Source organism: Rosa rugosa, chromosome 7 (genome assembly GCF_958449725.1).
Source record: "Rosa rugosa chromosome 7, drRosRugo1.1, whole genome shotgun sequence".
In the NCBI taxonomy this organism is placed as follows: Eukaryota; Viridiplantae; Streptophyta; class Magnoliopsida; order Rosales; family Rosaceae; genus Rosa; species Rosa rugosa.
In genome coordinates, this window is record NC_084826.1 from 2,623,199 (window position 1) to 2,639,440 (window position 16,242).

Genomic DNA, 16,242 nt, shown 5'->3' on the forward strand with positions numbered 1-16,242 from the left:
ATCACACTGAGACTTCAAAATCGACCAATAAGAGTTATTCATCGAAATCGACCATTTACGTTATCCATTTTAACAGAGAACTTTTCATCTCACCAGAAAGTATAACTTTGGATCTCTCACTCAACCAAAAAGCCAAGTCGCCACCAACCACCCAATTACCCAAACCCAAAAAAGGTCCCATCTTGATCCAAAAGCATAAACCTTTAACCAAAAACACATACTCCCCAAAACTATATATAAACCAACCCAACAAGATTAGCCTCCAACATTAGAAAGAAAACAAAAACAGAGGAGAGGGAAAATCAAAGCCAACCTCTCATCTTCTTCCTCTTCTCATCTCCACTCACTCTCTCACTCACTCCTCACCCAAAAAAAACATGGCTTCCTCCCTCTCCCTCCTCTCCCCCCACGCCCTTATCCTCCGCACCCCCAAAACCCTTAACCTGCGCACCCCCTCCCACCGCCGCCCCATGTGCATCAAGGCCCGCACCGTCCCCGCCCTCACCCAAGACGACCTCAAGAAGCTCGCCGCCGACAAGGCCGTCGAGTACGTCAAGTCCGGCATGGTCCTCGGCCTCGGCACCGGCTCCACCGCCGCCTTCGTCGTCTCCAAGCTCGGCGAGCTCATCAAATCCGGCGAGTTGACCGACATCGTCGGAGTCCCGACCTCGAAACGAACCGAGGACCAGGCCAGGAGCCTCGGCATCCCTCTCTCGATCCTCGACGACCACCCGAAAATCGATCTCGCCATCGACGGCGCCGACGAGGTCGACCCCAATCTGGATTTGGTCAAGGGCCGCGGCGGCGCGCTGTTGAGGGAGAAGATGGTGGAGGCGGCGTCGGAGAAGTTCGTGGTGGTCGCCGACGAGACGAAGCTGGTGACGGGGCTGGGAGGGAGCGGGCTGGCAATGCCGGTGGAGGTGGTTCAGTTTTGTTGGAAATATAATCTCGTTAGGCTTCAAGAGCTGTTCAAAGAAGAAGGGGTCGAGGCCAAGCTGAGATTGGAGGGTGACAAGCCATATGTGACCGATAATTACAACTACATTGTGGATTTGTATTTCAAGAGTCCTATTAAAGATGGGCCGGCCGCCGGGAAGGAGATTTCGGTGCTGGAAGGAGTGGTGGAACATGGGTTGTTCTTGAACATGGCGACCGCGGTGATCATTGCCGGGAAGGAGGGAGTGGATGTGCAGACCAAGTGATTGGCTTCTATTTTTTTCCGGGGTTTTTTGGTGGAGGTGAGTGCTGGAACCTCTGATTTGTACTTGTCATATGTTGTGCAACATGTTTATTGGTGTAATGTTAGATATGGATAATTGATAGAGGTTTCGGATTTGGTGCTCTTTGTTCTTTGTAAAGCATCTTGATTTGGATCAGTAGATTAGGGATGATACTAGAGGGGGAAACTTGAAATGTGGAATAATATGATATAACTGGAAATGAATTGCGTTCATGCTTTTTAGTATCTTTGGTTTGTACTCTTATTGAGTAACTGTCAGTCTTGTTTATGGATATATCAGTGGAGGAGAGTGAACTGACATGGTTAAAATGATTTTCTTCATCAACAATAGCACGTATGTATAGAAGGCTCTGCTTTTCTAGTTTGAGCTCGAATTTATGAAATCACATCTGGTTCCAATTAGTAGGTGAAGGCGTGAAGCTTAGGAATTGAGGGGTTGTTTAGTTGTGGACATGGAGAATGTTTGGAGAACTAAGTTCTGTTGAAATATGTCACTGAAAGAAGGTAAAACAGAGGTTAAACAAACAAAGCATTTTGAGTCTCATGAATGAAATGCAATTTGCTTAGTCATGTGATCTCTTTATTTGGGCACTGTAACCAAGTTGAAAGTGACAATAATCGCTAATGAACACCGGTTCATGTTGACCAACCTAGGGTTCAGCGGTTCAGGGTTCTCGTGTATGCCATATGAGATGTGTGGCCATAAATTTGCAAGGGCATATATTAAAGTTAGGATATATTGTCTTAGAAAGCCATCAGATACCTGTAGAAAATCTAATGAAGGGTCGGTGAATTTCTCCGTGAAGTTACTTGAATCTTGTTAGCTAGTATAGTAACTATAGTTTGCTTGAATTTGTCGAGAATAATAGAGGAGGCGAAATGAAAGCCTGTATTCATAACTATCTTTCTACAAAGTTTAGTGGCCAATATATATGACAGTCATCAGCGTATGACTGTTTTTTGACTAATTGATACAAACACAAAATGAAGAACTGGGGAAAGCTCAAGGAATGTTACAACAATGAAATTAACCTAAAGCTAGTATTTCAAACTCATGTATGATGAAACTGGAACAAATGAAAGGCGCAATATCTTGTATGACAGCATTATCCACCTTACTTCCACAGGATCATACCCAGAGACACCATCATTATAGTCACCAAATGGAATTTTCCTGGCATAAACTCGGTAGCTGGAAAACAAGAATAAACGATTAAGCCATCAATATATTGTGAGCCCTTTTAAAGTCCATTGCATAAAGATGTTAACTTTTGAAGCCTCAAAGTCAATTGAGAGCTTTTCTCTGATTCTGTTAGTATAGCGTTGAAATTGAAATTAATTAGTAGAGTAACTACACCAACAGAGATCAAATATGGGTGTTTTTTGGATAGTAATCTCACCTTTATTACTGTCATTCCCGTCAGAAGAGGTGGTTGAATTTGCAACTGTGATTCCAAGGCGTTCACAGTCGGGTTTAAGTGTGCCTGAACAAGAAGATAGAAAACAGAGCTAGCTCCTATTAGTTTCTCCATCTTCAGTTACTTTGTTAATAGTTCTTTTTCCGATGAAAATAGTACTTTAGTTTCTCTTACATTCACTGTAGCATGGGAATACTGTGACGTCGAGAAGATTCGATGCCCCTGAGTTGCATTTACACTCCGGTGTGTACAGATAGGTTGAGTTCTTTACGCATGTACCTTCTCCACACTAAACCCTGTAGCAAGTTATACACAAAGCACAGAATTCAACAAGTTGGGGGATGAAAGACTGAACGAACAGATATGATGACTCTGGTTGGTTTTATGGTACTTACGGTCAAATGCAGATGAGTTGCTTGGAAGTTATGTGTAATCTGGAACTTTAGGGGGTGCTTGGCAATTGCTGTAGTCCAGGGTACCTGAAAAACCATGAAAATGGGCAAAGATGGGTAGAGCTAGCTTTAGAAGCACAGATTTCTACAACAAAAGAGCCAAGTACTTACAGTCAGGGATGACACAAGGGAGAAACTTGAGACAATCATTTCCTTCGGCGGTTCGCTTCCATCCAGTTTCGCACTCACATGTATAGAGTAATGGCTCACTGGAGTTATAATTGTATGTTCCTATTCCACACTCCAGTTCTTTACATATTTCCTCTGTAAATTCAATTTTATTGAATAAGAAGGATATATAAGAAGAAAGAGACACAAGTTTGCATGTATATGTTTTGATTCAGAAGAGGATGAAAATCGGTACTTACTTGCAGCAGTAGGAGATATATCTGGCCAGTCCACAGCAAAAGTAGCCATAGGTAGTAGTAGTACAAGAACCGTAGCTAAAAAGGCCATGGAGTTGGAGAAAGGCATTCTTTTCAGTTTCACTTTGAGGAACAATGAAAGAGTGATTGAATCTGATAGAAACTAGAGAATAAGTGATGGATGCAGTTTCTGTTGTTGTTTATAATGGTACTTACTCCTCTCTCTCTCAATATATATATATATATATATATTTCTTAAACAAAGAATAAGGTTATGTGTAAAAATCAACACGTCTAGGTGTTTTAACCTAGACTGAAATTTGCGAAGCTTTCTATGGAGAAGCTTCTGCTGCCGGGCTGAGTCTTTAGACTGAAAGAAGCGTCCATGCTTCAATAAAGGTGAAGGGCCTGCCGTAGTCATCTGTTCATGTTAAAACATTCAATTGAGACTTCTATTTATTTCAGGATATGGTAATTGTTTATCTATTTATTTATTTCAGGATATGAATAATTGTTAATTAGAGTTTTGGATATGGTGCTCTTTTTCTTAGTAAAACATCTTGATGATCAGTAGCTTAGAAATAGTACTAAACTTGTAAACGTGAAATGTGGAAGAACCTGAAATAACCATAAATGAATCACCTTCGTGCTTTTGGTATCTTAGCTCATACTTTATGGATATCTATATACGGTGTAGGGTGAAGTACATGGCAAGATGATTTTCTCCATCAACTATAGCAGTAAGAGCTCTGCTTTTTCCAGCTTTTAATTTTCAACTCTGAACTAGAATTTAAGAGATTATGTCTATTTTGGATTAGAAGTTGAAGCTTGGGAATTGGGATCTTGTTTCCTTATGCAGAATGAGAATGTTTTGGAGGGAAAAAAAAACTGTTCAAATCTATCAAAGCCTTCTATCTCTGAAACGAGGTAAAACAAGGTCGAGCAGGACTTCCCTTTATCGATATTTTGAGACTCATGGATAAGAAGCAATGTGCATAGTCATCTGAATGTCTTTATGGAGTAGATGTGAAGACCAATCGATTAGTTCTTTCAATTTTGGTGATGGTGAGTTTTGGAATCTCCTCTGTACTTTCTTCTTGTTATGCAATATAGTTAGTGGTGAAATTGTAGCTGCATTTGTGTACTATTAGATCAGTGAGACGGTAAAGTTTGCCATTTGAAGCTCTTATTGTTTGTAAAGCTTCTTGATTTGGATCAGTAGCTTAGGAATAGTACTAATGTTGGAAACTTGAAATGTGAAATAATTGGAAATGAACATGTACCAAAAATAATTGGAAATGAACATGTACCAAAAATAATTGGAAATGAATTGCCTTCATCGATCTTAGGTTTCTTAGCCCACAATTTTGGTATGATTTTTCCGGTTGAATAATTGACGGTTATGTTTGTGGATTTGTGGAGGAGAGCGAACTACTATTGTTAGAGTGATTATCTCCATGAACTATAGCCCTTGCTTTTCCTGAGGATGTCATAAAGCTCTGCTTTTCAATACCATTTCCAACTTTAACTTCTACTCCGAAGTAGCAGTTAAGTGATTACATCTTGTTGGGATTAGAAAGCGAAGTAGTGTGCTTGTGCACATTGAGAAAATAAAAAGTTGTGTTTCTTTTGAAATCTAAGTTTTTATGTCACTAAGAGAAGGTAGCCCTTTCTTCATCAATATTTGGAGCCTCATGAATGACATGCAATCTGCAGTCATCTGAACTCATTGTGTGGATATTGTAACCAAGTTTAAAGTGAAAGTAACAGAAAATGAACCGTTGTTAATTTCATAGTTGAACAACTTAGGGTTTAACAGTTGAGGTTACCGATAGTAACTTTTACTATTTCCTTGAAGTTAATTTGCATCATTAGCTTGCTTTGCTTGAATTCAAAAAGAAGGACAGAGAAGGAAAGCCTGTACTCATATAACACTTTCAAAGTATAGGAAGGAATGTTTATACATATGTATGACTGTCATCGGAGTATGACCGTATATCTACTTATTGATACAAACTGACTTTACACAAAATGAAGAACAGGGGAATAATCAAGGAATGTTACAACAATCAAATTAACCTAAGCATATAAAACTCATGTATGATGAAACTAGAGAAAATGTAAGCCCAATCTCTTGTATGACAGGATCATGAACCCTACAGCATCATACCCACAGACACCATCACTATAGTCATCAACTGGAATTTGCCTGGCATGAAGTCGGTAGCTGGAAAACAAGAACAAACCAGTAAGGTATCAATATATTGTGTGCCTACCATTATTGAATAGAAAAATGTGAACACAAGTACCAAGTCTAATGCTATTTTGCTTCTGTGAAATGCTTAGTATATGATGATGCCTTTTTAAAGTCAATTGCGTAGAGATGTTAAAGTTTTAAAAAGCCTCAAGTCCTTGACCAAGTCTTAATCATTAAATCCCCAGCAACTCTTCAAGAAAATAAACTTTTAGAAACTATTATTTTTAAGGAGATGGGTTTGGCCTGCCTAAACCACATGAAAGACACCAAGAGGTGTTTTTTCGTGTATTATAATTGTTCTTGCTCAGGTTACCCTATCATTATAGTTTTATCTGGGAATGGTACCTTTTTTAATATACGTTGAAATTAAAATTATTTAGAAGACAACCACACAAATAGACATCAAACATTGCTGTTTTCTGGACAGTCAATCTCACCTTTATTACTGTCAGTCGTTCCATTGGTAGAGGTACTAGTCGAATCTGCAACTTTGATTCCAAGGGCAGCACAGTCAGGTTGAAGGGTGCCTGCAGAAGAAGAAAGTAAACAGAGGTAGCTCCTATTAGTTTCTCCATCGTCAATCTTGGTTTGTTCAATATTGTTTTGATGAAAATAGGAGTTTAGTGTCTCTTACATTCTTTGTAGCAGGGGAATACACTGACGTCAAGAAGATTAGAAGCCCCTGAGTTGCATTTACACTCTGGTGCGTATAGATAGGTAGAGTTCTTGTCGCATGAACCTTCTCCACAGTAAACCCAGTGGCAAGCTACACATAAAAGCACAGAGAAATTAACGAGTTGATCGATAAAAGACTGAACAAAACGCGGTTGGTTTTTTTGATTTTGTGTACTTACGATCAAAGGCAGATAAGTTGAGTGGGAATTTTGTGTAATCAGGAACTGGAGGGGGGCTTTGGCAACCGGTGTAGTTCAGTGTGCCTGAAGAACCATGAAAAATGCTTAAAGATAAGAGCTAGCTTTCAGAAGGGAACTAATATCACCTAATCCTCTATTTATCTAAAGAAAAAAGTACTTACAGTTAGGGATGACACAAGGGAGAAACTTGAGATTATCGTTGCCTTCAGCGGTTCGCTTCCATCCTTTGTCGCACTCGCAGGTATAGGCTGATGGCTCACTCGCGTTGAAGCTGCAAGTTCCTTTTCCACACTCAACTCGTTTGCATATTTCATCTGCAAAATGAGATCCAACAAGAATATAGATAAGAAGAAAGAAACTAAATTTTGCAGGTATATGTTTCGGTACAGAAGATCGAGGATGAAGCTCAGTACTTACCGGCAATAGAAGGAGAAATATCCGGCCAGTCCACAGCGTAAGTAGCTATGGGTAGCAGAACAAGAAGAGTAGCTAACAAAGCCATGGATTTAGAGAAAGCCATTTGTTTCGGTCCTAGTTTGAGAGAGAGAGAGAGAGAGAGAGTAATCTGATGGAAGCTAGAGAATAGGCCGGTGGAGGTGGTGGTGTTCAAAATGGTACTTCCTCCTCTATATATATACAAGCTTCGAATGGTTTTGAAGATTTCTTGGTCCCAATTATTCAAAGAAAATAAGAATAGGTATAAAAATCAACACGCGTAGCTTATTAATTAGGAGCTTTAACATACCATATATAACATATAAAAGACTGGAAATTTGAGAAGCTTTCTAGGCAGAAGCTTCTAATGGCGGGCTGAATCTGTAGACTGAAAGAAGCTTCTGCTTAATTAAAAAAACGTGAAGAGGGTATCGTTGCCATCTGCTCAAGTTATAAAATTTGCAAATGGGACCTTTTTTTTTGGGGGCACATCAAGGGTTTGGTAAAGTCAACAATAAGCTACTAGAAGAACAAAGATATCAAATATTCAACAATGAAATTTACGGGGTTGATTGGGTTTAATTAATGCAAAACGAAAAGGATCGGAATTGAATCATATGATGGTATGATTTGTTGAAAAAAGCTCCTCCATCATTCATATGATGAGTGACGTCTGATCTCATCCAAAATTACTATATGACAAGAAAATGTGTGAAAATATATTTTTCAACTTCTTTCTCCTTTCCCAAGTTCCAACGGTATTTTTTTTCTTAGGACATTCTTCAAGGTGTACAAAATTCAAAAGAGAAGACAATCTAGAAGAGGGACACAAGGAAATAGTAGAACCATTCAGCTCCTTCCAAAGTCAACATTTCACCCTCAATATCTATTTGCCGTTTTAAGACTCTTAACTAAACCATGGCCACAAAATAGAAACAGATGGAGAAGAGCAAGAAGCTGAAGGAAGATGTCATTTGCATGCACGTCAATTTCTCAAATAGATAAAGATGTATGCACTTATGTTTCAAGAAAAAGATGTATGCACTTAATGTCCCAAAGAGAATAGGAGTTTCGAATCCCCTCGAGTATGTTGAACGCCCTCAAGTTATGTTCAACACCTTTGGGCCGGGTGATTATCTTTCTAAGAGCCTAAAACATTAATTAGTCAAAGGTCTTTAGAATCAACAATTTTACGAGCACAATCACCTGCACTACTAGAATAATGTCATTAGACATCACCACTATTAAATCGGTCAGGATTGCACCTGATGTTAAAAAACATGTTAACATCAGTTTGTGAAGAAACCGATTTCTGTTGCTATTATGGACATCAGTCACAAAAGAAAACGATGAGAAAAGTTTTGTTCGAAAAATTTGAAAAAACACGGAGGGACTAAGTTTTAAAGTTTGAGAACGCGGGGACTAATATTTCATTTCCCCCCACACTTGGTATTTTTTTCCGCTTTCTCTAAAACTGTCGAACCCTAGCTAATGACTTCATCAGCTCACCTTGTCGACCTATTCACTCTCCAAGCTGAAGTTCATCGAGTCCCCGACCTCCTTCTCCAACCCAAGCCGACTGGAGCCGCCTCCGACCTGACCCCGAGTCCCGACCTCACCCCGTGTTCCCCTGCCTCGCTCTCTGACCTCGAGTCCCCGATTTCGTTCTCCAGACCCCGATCTCGTTCTCCGCCTCCGATCTGACTCAATTCTTCTACACTATTTATCATCATCTGCACTCAGGGACGGAGACACTACAGATCGATTTTGGTTCCACCTTCCAGAGTTGCAGGCTCCAGCAATCGAGCCAGCTCCCCTTTCAGTTCGCCTGAGCCACCTCCACTGCGAGTTTGCATCTCTGCGACTACGTGAAGGATTCAATCCCTGAATCTCAGGTAAACACCGTAAACTGCTGATTATGTTTGATAATTGGGAATGGGTTGTCCAGATTCTTGATTCATGATGTTTGGTGTTTTGGGTGAGGTGTTAAATTGATTACCCAACAGTCCAATACCCAGCTTCTGTCTGTCTGATTGTCGCTGGAAATGAAGAGGCAAAATCTCCACAAGTTAAGTGGTGCTCTGGTGCTGGTGCCATCGTAAATCATCTTCATCATCTTAGGTACCAATTTCTCTTCTTTTTGGTTTTATGAGTTTTGGTTATTTTAGAAATTGGATGTGTTGATAATGTATGAGTTCTGCAACGATTTTGATTGCTTGGAATTGGATGTGTCCAGTTTGAATGATCTGCAATTGGATGTGTTGAGTTTGATATTTGATATTGTGAATCATTAGAGCAGCTTAGAGTAGCCATTTAATTCTATCTGTTGGAGTAGAATTCCTACATATGTAATAGTAAAACAAAATATGAGAACCAAACTATGAACTAGAAACACTTATCTGGACATTCACTCTCTCTATCTACTGTTGAATTTAGGAGACAAATGTACCTAATTAACTTTGATGATTTCCTTACTCTACCCTTGTATTAACTTTCTGGCAGATTTTCTATTTTAAGTGTGTTAATTTGATATTGAGGTTTTTCAATGTTGATATAACTCCGAACTTCCTCAGGATCTATTTTATGATAATCACCAATGTTGATTTTACCTATTTTAATATGCTTTCTTGTTTTCTGGCATCTGTTTGCCTCTTTCCATTTCGATCTGCAACTGTATAAAGATTAAAGAATCTAATCTTTAGTGTATATTTCGGGTACTTCAGAATGACGATGGTGGCTGGGGACTACACATCGAAGGACTTGCAGGGCTTTGGTTCCAGTTTTCTGTGATGGGTAATGCTCGAGCCATTGGTGCGTTTCCGGTGCTTGTGTTAGTCCAGTTCTTTGTTATTGCAGCAGAGGCAAACACTCAGGAATGTAAGTTCTCTTCAATTGTTATGTTCTTTCTCAAAGTGAAGCTAATCAGTTTTCCTTGATGGTACGGCAGCAGACATTGGTTTTTCTTCTTTAGCTTTGTTAATAAGCACCTTTTTGCATCCCCTAGTTGTACAAAGAGCTTTATGTAACTGTTTCTGCTTTACAAGCTTCTTGTAAGTCACTGATTGTGGATTGAAGCTTTAAACATGATTTGAATTTTGGATGCAGATGGTTATATGTAGATTCTTATGGATGAGTGGAATATAAAACCTCCTAGTTGGGTGAGTGCCGATCCTTGTGACGGCTGGGAAGGTATTAAGTGCACCAATTCACGCAACACTGCCTTGTAAGTTCTTGGTCTTCACCTTTTTAGTGCTCCTGGAAGTTGCTTGCTTCATATTTTATGAGGATATTACCGGAAAAATCTTAAAAACAGAATGCTGCTTTGGCATGGTAAGTTGCACTAGCCAAATTTTATGGAATATAGTGTTTTTCTGCAGTGAGATGAGAATGGCTATAGTTCTTTTCAATGTTATTTTTCAAGGTACACAGAAATCTATTGATAAATGTATCAGGATTTAGGATGCAGAATCATGACTAATAGTAATTATCTTTTCCTCAGGTTCTCGGTTTACGAACTTTGTGGGAATACTTAGCCAAGGACTAAGAATAGCTCCTCCTGAAGCTCCAGCTACTGGTTATATGGTTTGTTTTCTTTGTCTATGTATATATCTGTATTCATGAGCTCAAGAAGGCCACAGTGAGCTCATTTGCATCCCCCCTTATCCTTTCTTTTTCTTCTATCCTTTTTCATGTGTGTTTTGATCATTTTGATATTCTGTATATATATTGACATCATGTGTCAACTAATTTTAACTCCCGTAAAAGTTTTCAATTTGACCTATGTAAAAAAACAATATACTGGATTCATCAGACTTATTATTTCTTACAACTTTTTCCCACTTAACTTATCTTTATGCATTCTACTGTCATTCAGTATATGGATAAACCTCCTAAGGGAAAGCACTCTACGAAGGGACTTGGCAAGAAAAAACCTGAGTCGGACTATGTTAATGGAGAGATGATGTCACTGTGCCCTGCGGCAAACCAGTGGATTCACATGTCAGGGCCTCTGAGCTGATGTATAATGAGTATATTGTTTATGATACAGCTCAAGTAAGTTATGAACTCTGTTCTTGTTTTTTTATCTTCTATATGGGATAGTGGCAGTTTCTTACACTAAACTTTACGTGTTTATAAGATTTTGATTTAAATTAATTCTTTACTAGTAATACTAGAAGTGGCAGCTACATTAACTGGATATCAGTGTAAGATTGTGTACACTTCGGGTTCTAATTCTTAGAGCCGCTCTAAATAATTGGATATCAACCTTTGCCTAGTGTTGGTACACTACTAATTTTAGAAGTTGTTCTCTGAACAGGTTAAGATGCAATTTCTATTGAAGGTGAAGTCCACTTGAGGTTAGTTCCAGTTCTAGCAGGACCAATTAAAGTAGCTGGGGTCAGTATTTACTGATTTATTATAAAAGTTGTAGAAAGGCCTTGATTTTCCGGTCTTCATTCATCAGGAGGTTTCCTTTAAATAGTTTTTTTTTTTTTGGTACTCATTCCTTTAGCTTCTGTTATAATCCGACTGACACAATACAACATAAGTGATACTCCTTAACTTGGTTACTGGGAAGAGTTTAACTTCACGTGGCAAATATTTATTATCTGGGTAACCATGTTGTTTTGACAACATGCACCAATCTATGGTTTTAACTGACAAGCACTAACATATATTAATTGAATATAACCTATGATCTGCAGATTAAGTATCACTCTCCTGAAGAGGAAATAACCTTTGGTCCTCCTGCTTGTTGGTTATGGGACTATTTAAGAAGAAGTGGAGCTTCTGGGTTTCTGCTACCCCTTTCTGGTGGAGCAGATAGCTCGTCTGTGGCTGCCATAGTTGGCTGCATGTGTCAGCTTGTGGTAAAAGGTTAGTTTTTCTAAACTATCCTATTTACCATTTGTTTCATTTATTTTTGTGCCATTGACTTGTGGGCTGCATGATGCATGGATTGTAACCATATGTGAAACGTAGAATACGTTGATCATTAGCCTTGCATGCTCACTCGTGATAGAGTTTACATATTTCATATTAGAACCATACCATTTTCAAGTAAACCTGAGCAAGCTTTTTGCATATAGTCTAAAACAAGCGTCTCACGTTTAGGATAGTGAACATAGAGGTATTGGGAAAGTTAACAAGGATTCTCCTGCAGATTAATTCTCATAATATGATATAAAGTAGGGGTCATCATGGGCCGGGCTAGGGCCGGCCCTACCCTAAATTTTAGGGCTTAGGGTCGGGTCGGGCCGGGCCTAGTCAAAGTCAACAAAATTTAGGGCCGGGTAGGGTCGGGCCGGGGCTTAAATATGCTAACCCTTACCCGCCCGAAAAGCCCAATCTGTTAGGGCCGAAAGGGCCAGATCGGGCCAGCCCTCAAATAGGGCCGAAATGGGCCAAAAAGGGCCTTATTTTGTTTAACAAAAAAAAAAAACATTATTTTTTTCTTCTCAAAATATGGCTTAATGGTATGTATTGGTGATAAAAGACTCATTGTTTTTTATTGAACATATTTTATATTCATATAATACTTGTAACTTATAACATTTATTAATATTACTTAAGGTGGTTATATTCAATTAACTATCTATATAAATCTCCCAATATTAATTGTTGTGTAACAAAGAAAATAGAAAATAAAGAAAACAAAACTTATGAAATCAATTACAAAGAAAGAGATAAATTGCATATTATAGAAAAAAGAAAAACGTAATTAAAAAATAGAAAAAATATAAAAAAAATTATGGCTTATTCGGGCGGGCCAAAAATTTCGAAATGGAAATTGATCAATCTGACAATGCTCATGGAGGGTAACAAGCCTAATAAATTAGTTATACTACATTACAAGGCATATAAGGATTATGTGCGATCCAAAAATTTTGAAATGAAAATCGACCAATCTGAAAATCCTCATATGTTTATACAACATTGATAGGTATTGTGTAAAGAAATTAGGCCGATCTGCCGTGAATAAGGCATCCAACGTAGCGGTCAACGCTTTGCACAAGCAAACTTCCCTAAGGGGAGCGGCACCATGCGCGGACAAACGTTGCAGAATTTTGACATCCGTAAGTAGACCCCCTACCCATGAGAGTGTGGGAGCTGAAAGATCGAAAAAAGTGAATTGCCAAGGACCGGTTAAGAGCATATTTGTTTTATGTTCTATTTAGGGTATTGAGTTGACCGGGTAGATCGAGGTCCAACCGAAGGCGGAAATTGCTGAAATTTCTACCACTAACATATATTCATATGAAAACAACATCCAGCGGTTCATTTTAAAAAATTCCATTTCGTCCCCCATTTTCCTCATGAAGGGTAACAAGCCTAATAAATTAGCTATACTACATTACAAGGCATATAAGGATTATGTGCGATCCAAAAATTTTGAAATGAAAATCGACCAATCTGAAAATTCTCATATGTTTATACAACATTGATAGGTATTGTGTAAAGAAATTAGGCCGATCTGCCGTGAATAAGGCGTCAAACGTAGCGGTCAACGGTTTGCACAAGCAAACTTCCCTACGGGGAGCGGCACGATGCGCGGACAAACGTTGCGGAATTTTGACATCCGTAAGTAGACCCCCTACCCATGAGAGTGTGGGAGCTGAAAGATCGAAAAAAGTGAATTTCCAAGGACCGGTTAAGAGCATATTTGTTTCATGTTCTATTTAGGGTATTGAGTTGACCGGGTAGATCGAGGTCCAACCGAAGGCGGAAATTGCTGAAATTTCTACCACTAACATATATTCATATGAAAACAACATCCAGCGGTTCATTTTAAAAAATTCCATTTCATCCCCCATTTTGCTCATGGAGGGTAACCTCAATCATTTAAATGCAATGTATAAGTTATACAACTTTAGGAGGCAAATTGGTATAGACCAACATATTTGTAATTAAATTTGAAATTTTTATCTTATATCTACGCACATCCATTGATGAAATATTTAAAAATGTGATGTAAAAAAATTAGCACGTTTTGCGGTTGTCACGCCATCGGTCAACCAAGAAAACATACAAGTGAATATAGTTGACCAATCTGATCGGGTTCGAAACTATGGTGAAATTGACTAAATTTTTAACCACACGCATAATTTATTGTAATAATCACATCCAACGGTTGATTTTCTCATTTTCTTTGAATTGATAGAGGTTGCTCTTTGGAGTATATGATATATAAATATAGATTTATAAAAAAATTAGTGTCCATTCTCTTCGGAGTGTATGATATAAAAATTAGATTTACATAAATTAATTGGGTTCAAATGTTCAATCTAATACCCATTCTCTAAAATAACATATTTCTTATTTCTTTTTATGTAAATATGTAATATAGAAAAATAATAAAAATAATATATAAATTTTAGGGTAGGGCCGGGCCGGGCTTGGCCCTAACGGGCTCAAACGGGCCGGGCCGTAGGGTAGGGCCGGGCTTCATTTGCATGACCCTTACCCTACCCTATTTGAGAAAGGGTAGGGCCGGCCCGCCCTAATGTAAGGGTCGGGTAGGGCTTCGGCCCTACGGGCCGGGCGGGCTTAGGGCGGGTTTAGGGCCTAAGGGCTAAATGATAAGGCCTAATATAAAGTAACTCAGTAACTTGGTTTTACTACAGCTCCGACTCGACAAAATCACGGGCAAAGGTTCTAGCAGATGAAATTGGCGCATGGCATCTTGATATCAGTATAGATGGTGTTATTTCTGCACTTCTGACGCTGTTTCAAGCAGTGACAGGAAAACGACCACGATATAAGGTAAAAGTTATCTACCTTCAACCTCTTTTCCTCCTTGTGTGGCTCTATTGGGATCAGGATTTGACCATAAGCAATAATGCTATACATGATTCATCAATGTGGTTTTTGGTTGACAGATAGATGGAGGATCTAATGCTGAGAACTTAGGTTTGCAAAACATTCAAGCACGAATCCGAATGGTGCTGGCTTTTATGTTTGCATCACTTCTACCTTGGGTTCATAACAAACCTGGGTTTTATCTTGTTCTGGGTAGTTCCAATGTGGATGAAGGATCGGAGAGGGTATACCCAACAACAACTTGACGAGGTCCGCATTGAAGTAGCCGACTACTTACAGACTCTGCTGTAGGTTCTGACCAGTTTCTTGATTTTGAGTTAGGCTAGCTTTTAATTAACTTTTTTGTAGCAATTATGAACAAACATGAATACTAATTGCTAGGCTAGCCTTGTAGTAGGTGAATTGTGGTTTTATTTTGCCCATTTTGTAAACTGTTAAGGATGATGATTTCAGATATAATACTCCAATATTCAAATCACTCTTGTCAACTATTGAAATTGCAATTTATAACAGCAGCTACATATTTTGTGGACATCATCCTCTTTATAGAATGTGATGTCTAGATATAAAGTTGAAATCAATTTTAACCATAAAAACTGATGTCTAGTAATACAGATACATCAGTTCCAAAATGAAAATCGATGTTACTGAAATATACAAACATCGATTTTTTGTCGAAAACGATATGTTACTGAGTACCAGACATCAGTTCCAAAATGGAAATCGATGTTACTGAAATATACAGACATCGATTTTTTGTCGAAAACGATATGTTACTGAGTACCAGACATCAGTTCCAAAATGGAAATCGATGTTACTAAAATATACAGACATCGATTTTTTATCGAAAACGATATGTTACTGAGTACCAGACATCAGTTCCAAAATGGGAACTGATGTCTGTAACAGTATCAGTCATCGGTTCTTAAATCAATAACGATGTTAAAACGCAAACTTGTGTTATGTAATCTATATTTCTTTAAGCATTAAATACAATAAAATGTGGGTTTAACAATAGTAAAACGTGTAAGTTTGTTATCATTTAAACCTATTTACATCGATTTATAATTAGGAACCGATGTCTACACGAATACTAGACATCGGCTAAAAACCGATGTCTGCATTTTCCGTATCTTTCTCATCACCCACAAAGACATCGGTCGGGTTTTTGTTTCTCATCGGTTTTTGGCCGATGTCTGGGGCCATAATTCTAGTAGTGCTGTATCTGAAAATGGAGAGGGCACATCCTCTTCTTCTTGACATGCATATTGGCTTCTACATAAACTATATATTAAAATTAGAGTACCTATTCATTTATCAACAAAGTGTATTAATTTGAAGGAGTTTAGTTGCATGAACCTTGCAGAACATGCATATAT

General features: G+C 38.5%; 2 protein-coding genes and 1 long non-coding RNA gene across 10 annotated transcripts; 2 read left to right on the forward strand and 1 right to left on the reverse strand.

Moving 5' to 3' along the window:
* Nucleotides 1-261: 261 nt before the first annotated feature.
* LOC133722641 (probable ribose-5-phosphate isomerase 3, chloroplastic) lies at nt 262-1,465 on the forward strand. Its single transcript, XM_062149511.1, has one exon. It carries the CDS (start codon nt 378-380, stop codon nt 1,200-1,202), a length of 825 nt encoding a protein of 274 aa, XP_062005495.1. The 5' UTR covers nt 262-377; the 3' UTR covers nt 1,203-1,465.
* Nucleotides 1,466-5,377: 3,912 nt separating this feature from the next.
* LOC133721843 (uncharacterized) lies at nt 5,378-7,330 on the reverse strand. Its single transcript, XM_062148583.1, has 6 exons — nt 7,025-7,330; nt 6,769-6,921; nt 6,587-6,670; nt 6,367-6,498; nt 6,170-6,259; nt 5,378-5,702 (listed from the first exon to the last, which is right to left on the reverse strand). The coding sequence occupies exons 1-6, from the start codon at nt 7,125-7,127 to the stop codon at nt 5,632-5,634; spliced, it is 633 nt and encodes a 210-aa protein (XP_062004567.1). The 5' UTR covers nt 7,128-7,330; the 3' UTR covers nt 5,378-5,631.
* Nucleotides 7,331-8,577: 1,247 nt separating this feature from the next.
* LOC133721967 (uncharacterized) lies at nt 8,578-15,359 on the forward strand. Of its 8 annotated transcripts, XR_009852411.1 has the most exons (10): nt 8,578-9,163; nt 9,766-9,919; nt 10,148-10,265; nt 10,420-10,463; nt 10,542-10,624; nt 10,917-11,095; nt 11,361-11,400; nt 11,749-11,920; nt 14,668-14,806; nt 14,923-15,358. It is a non-coding gene; the product is annotated as an uncharacterized LOC133721967 (long non-coding RNA). The 8 variants fall into 8 exon arrangements; XR_009852408.1 differs by having other exon boundaries at nt 10,148-10,463; nt 14,923-15,359; XR_009852406.1 differs by having other exon boundaries at nt 8,578-8,937; nt 9,049-9,163; nt 10,148-10,624; nt 14,923-15,359.
* The last annotated feature ends 883 nt before the right edge of the window (nt 15,360-16,242 follow it).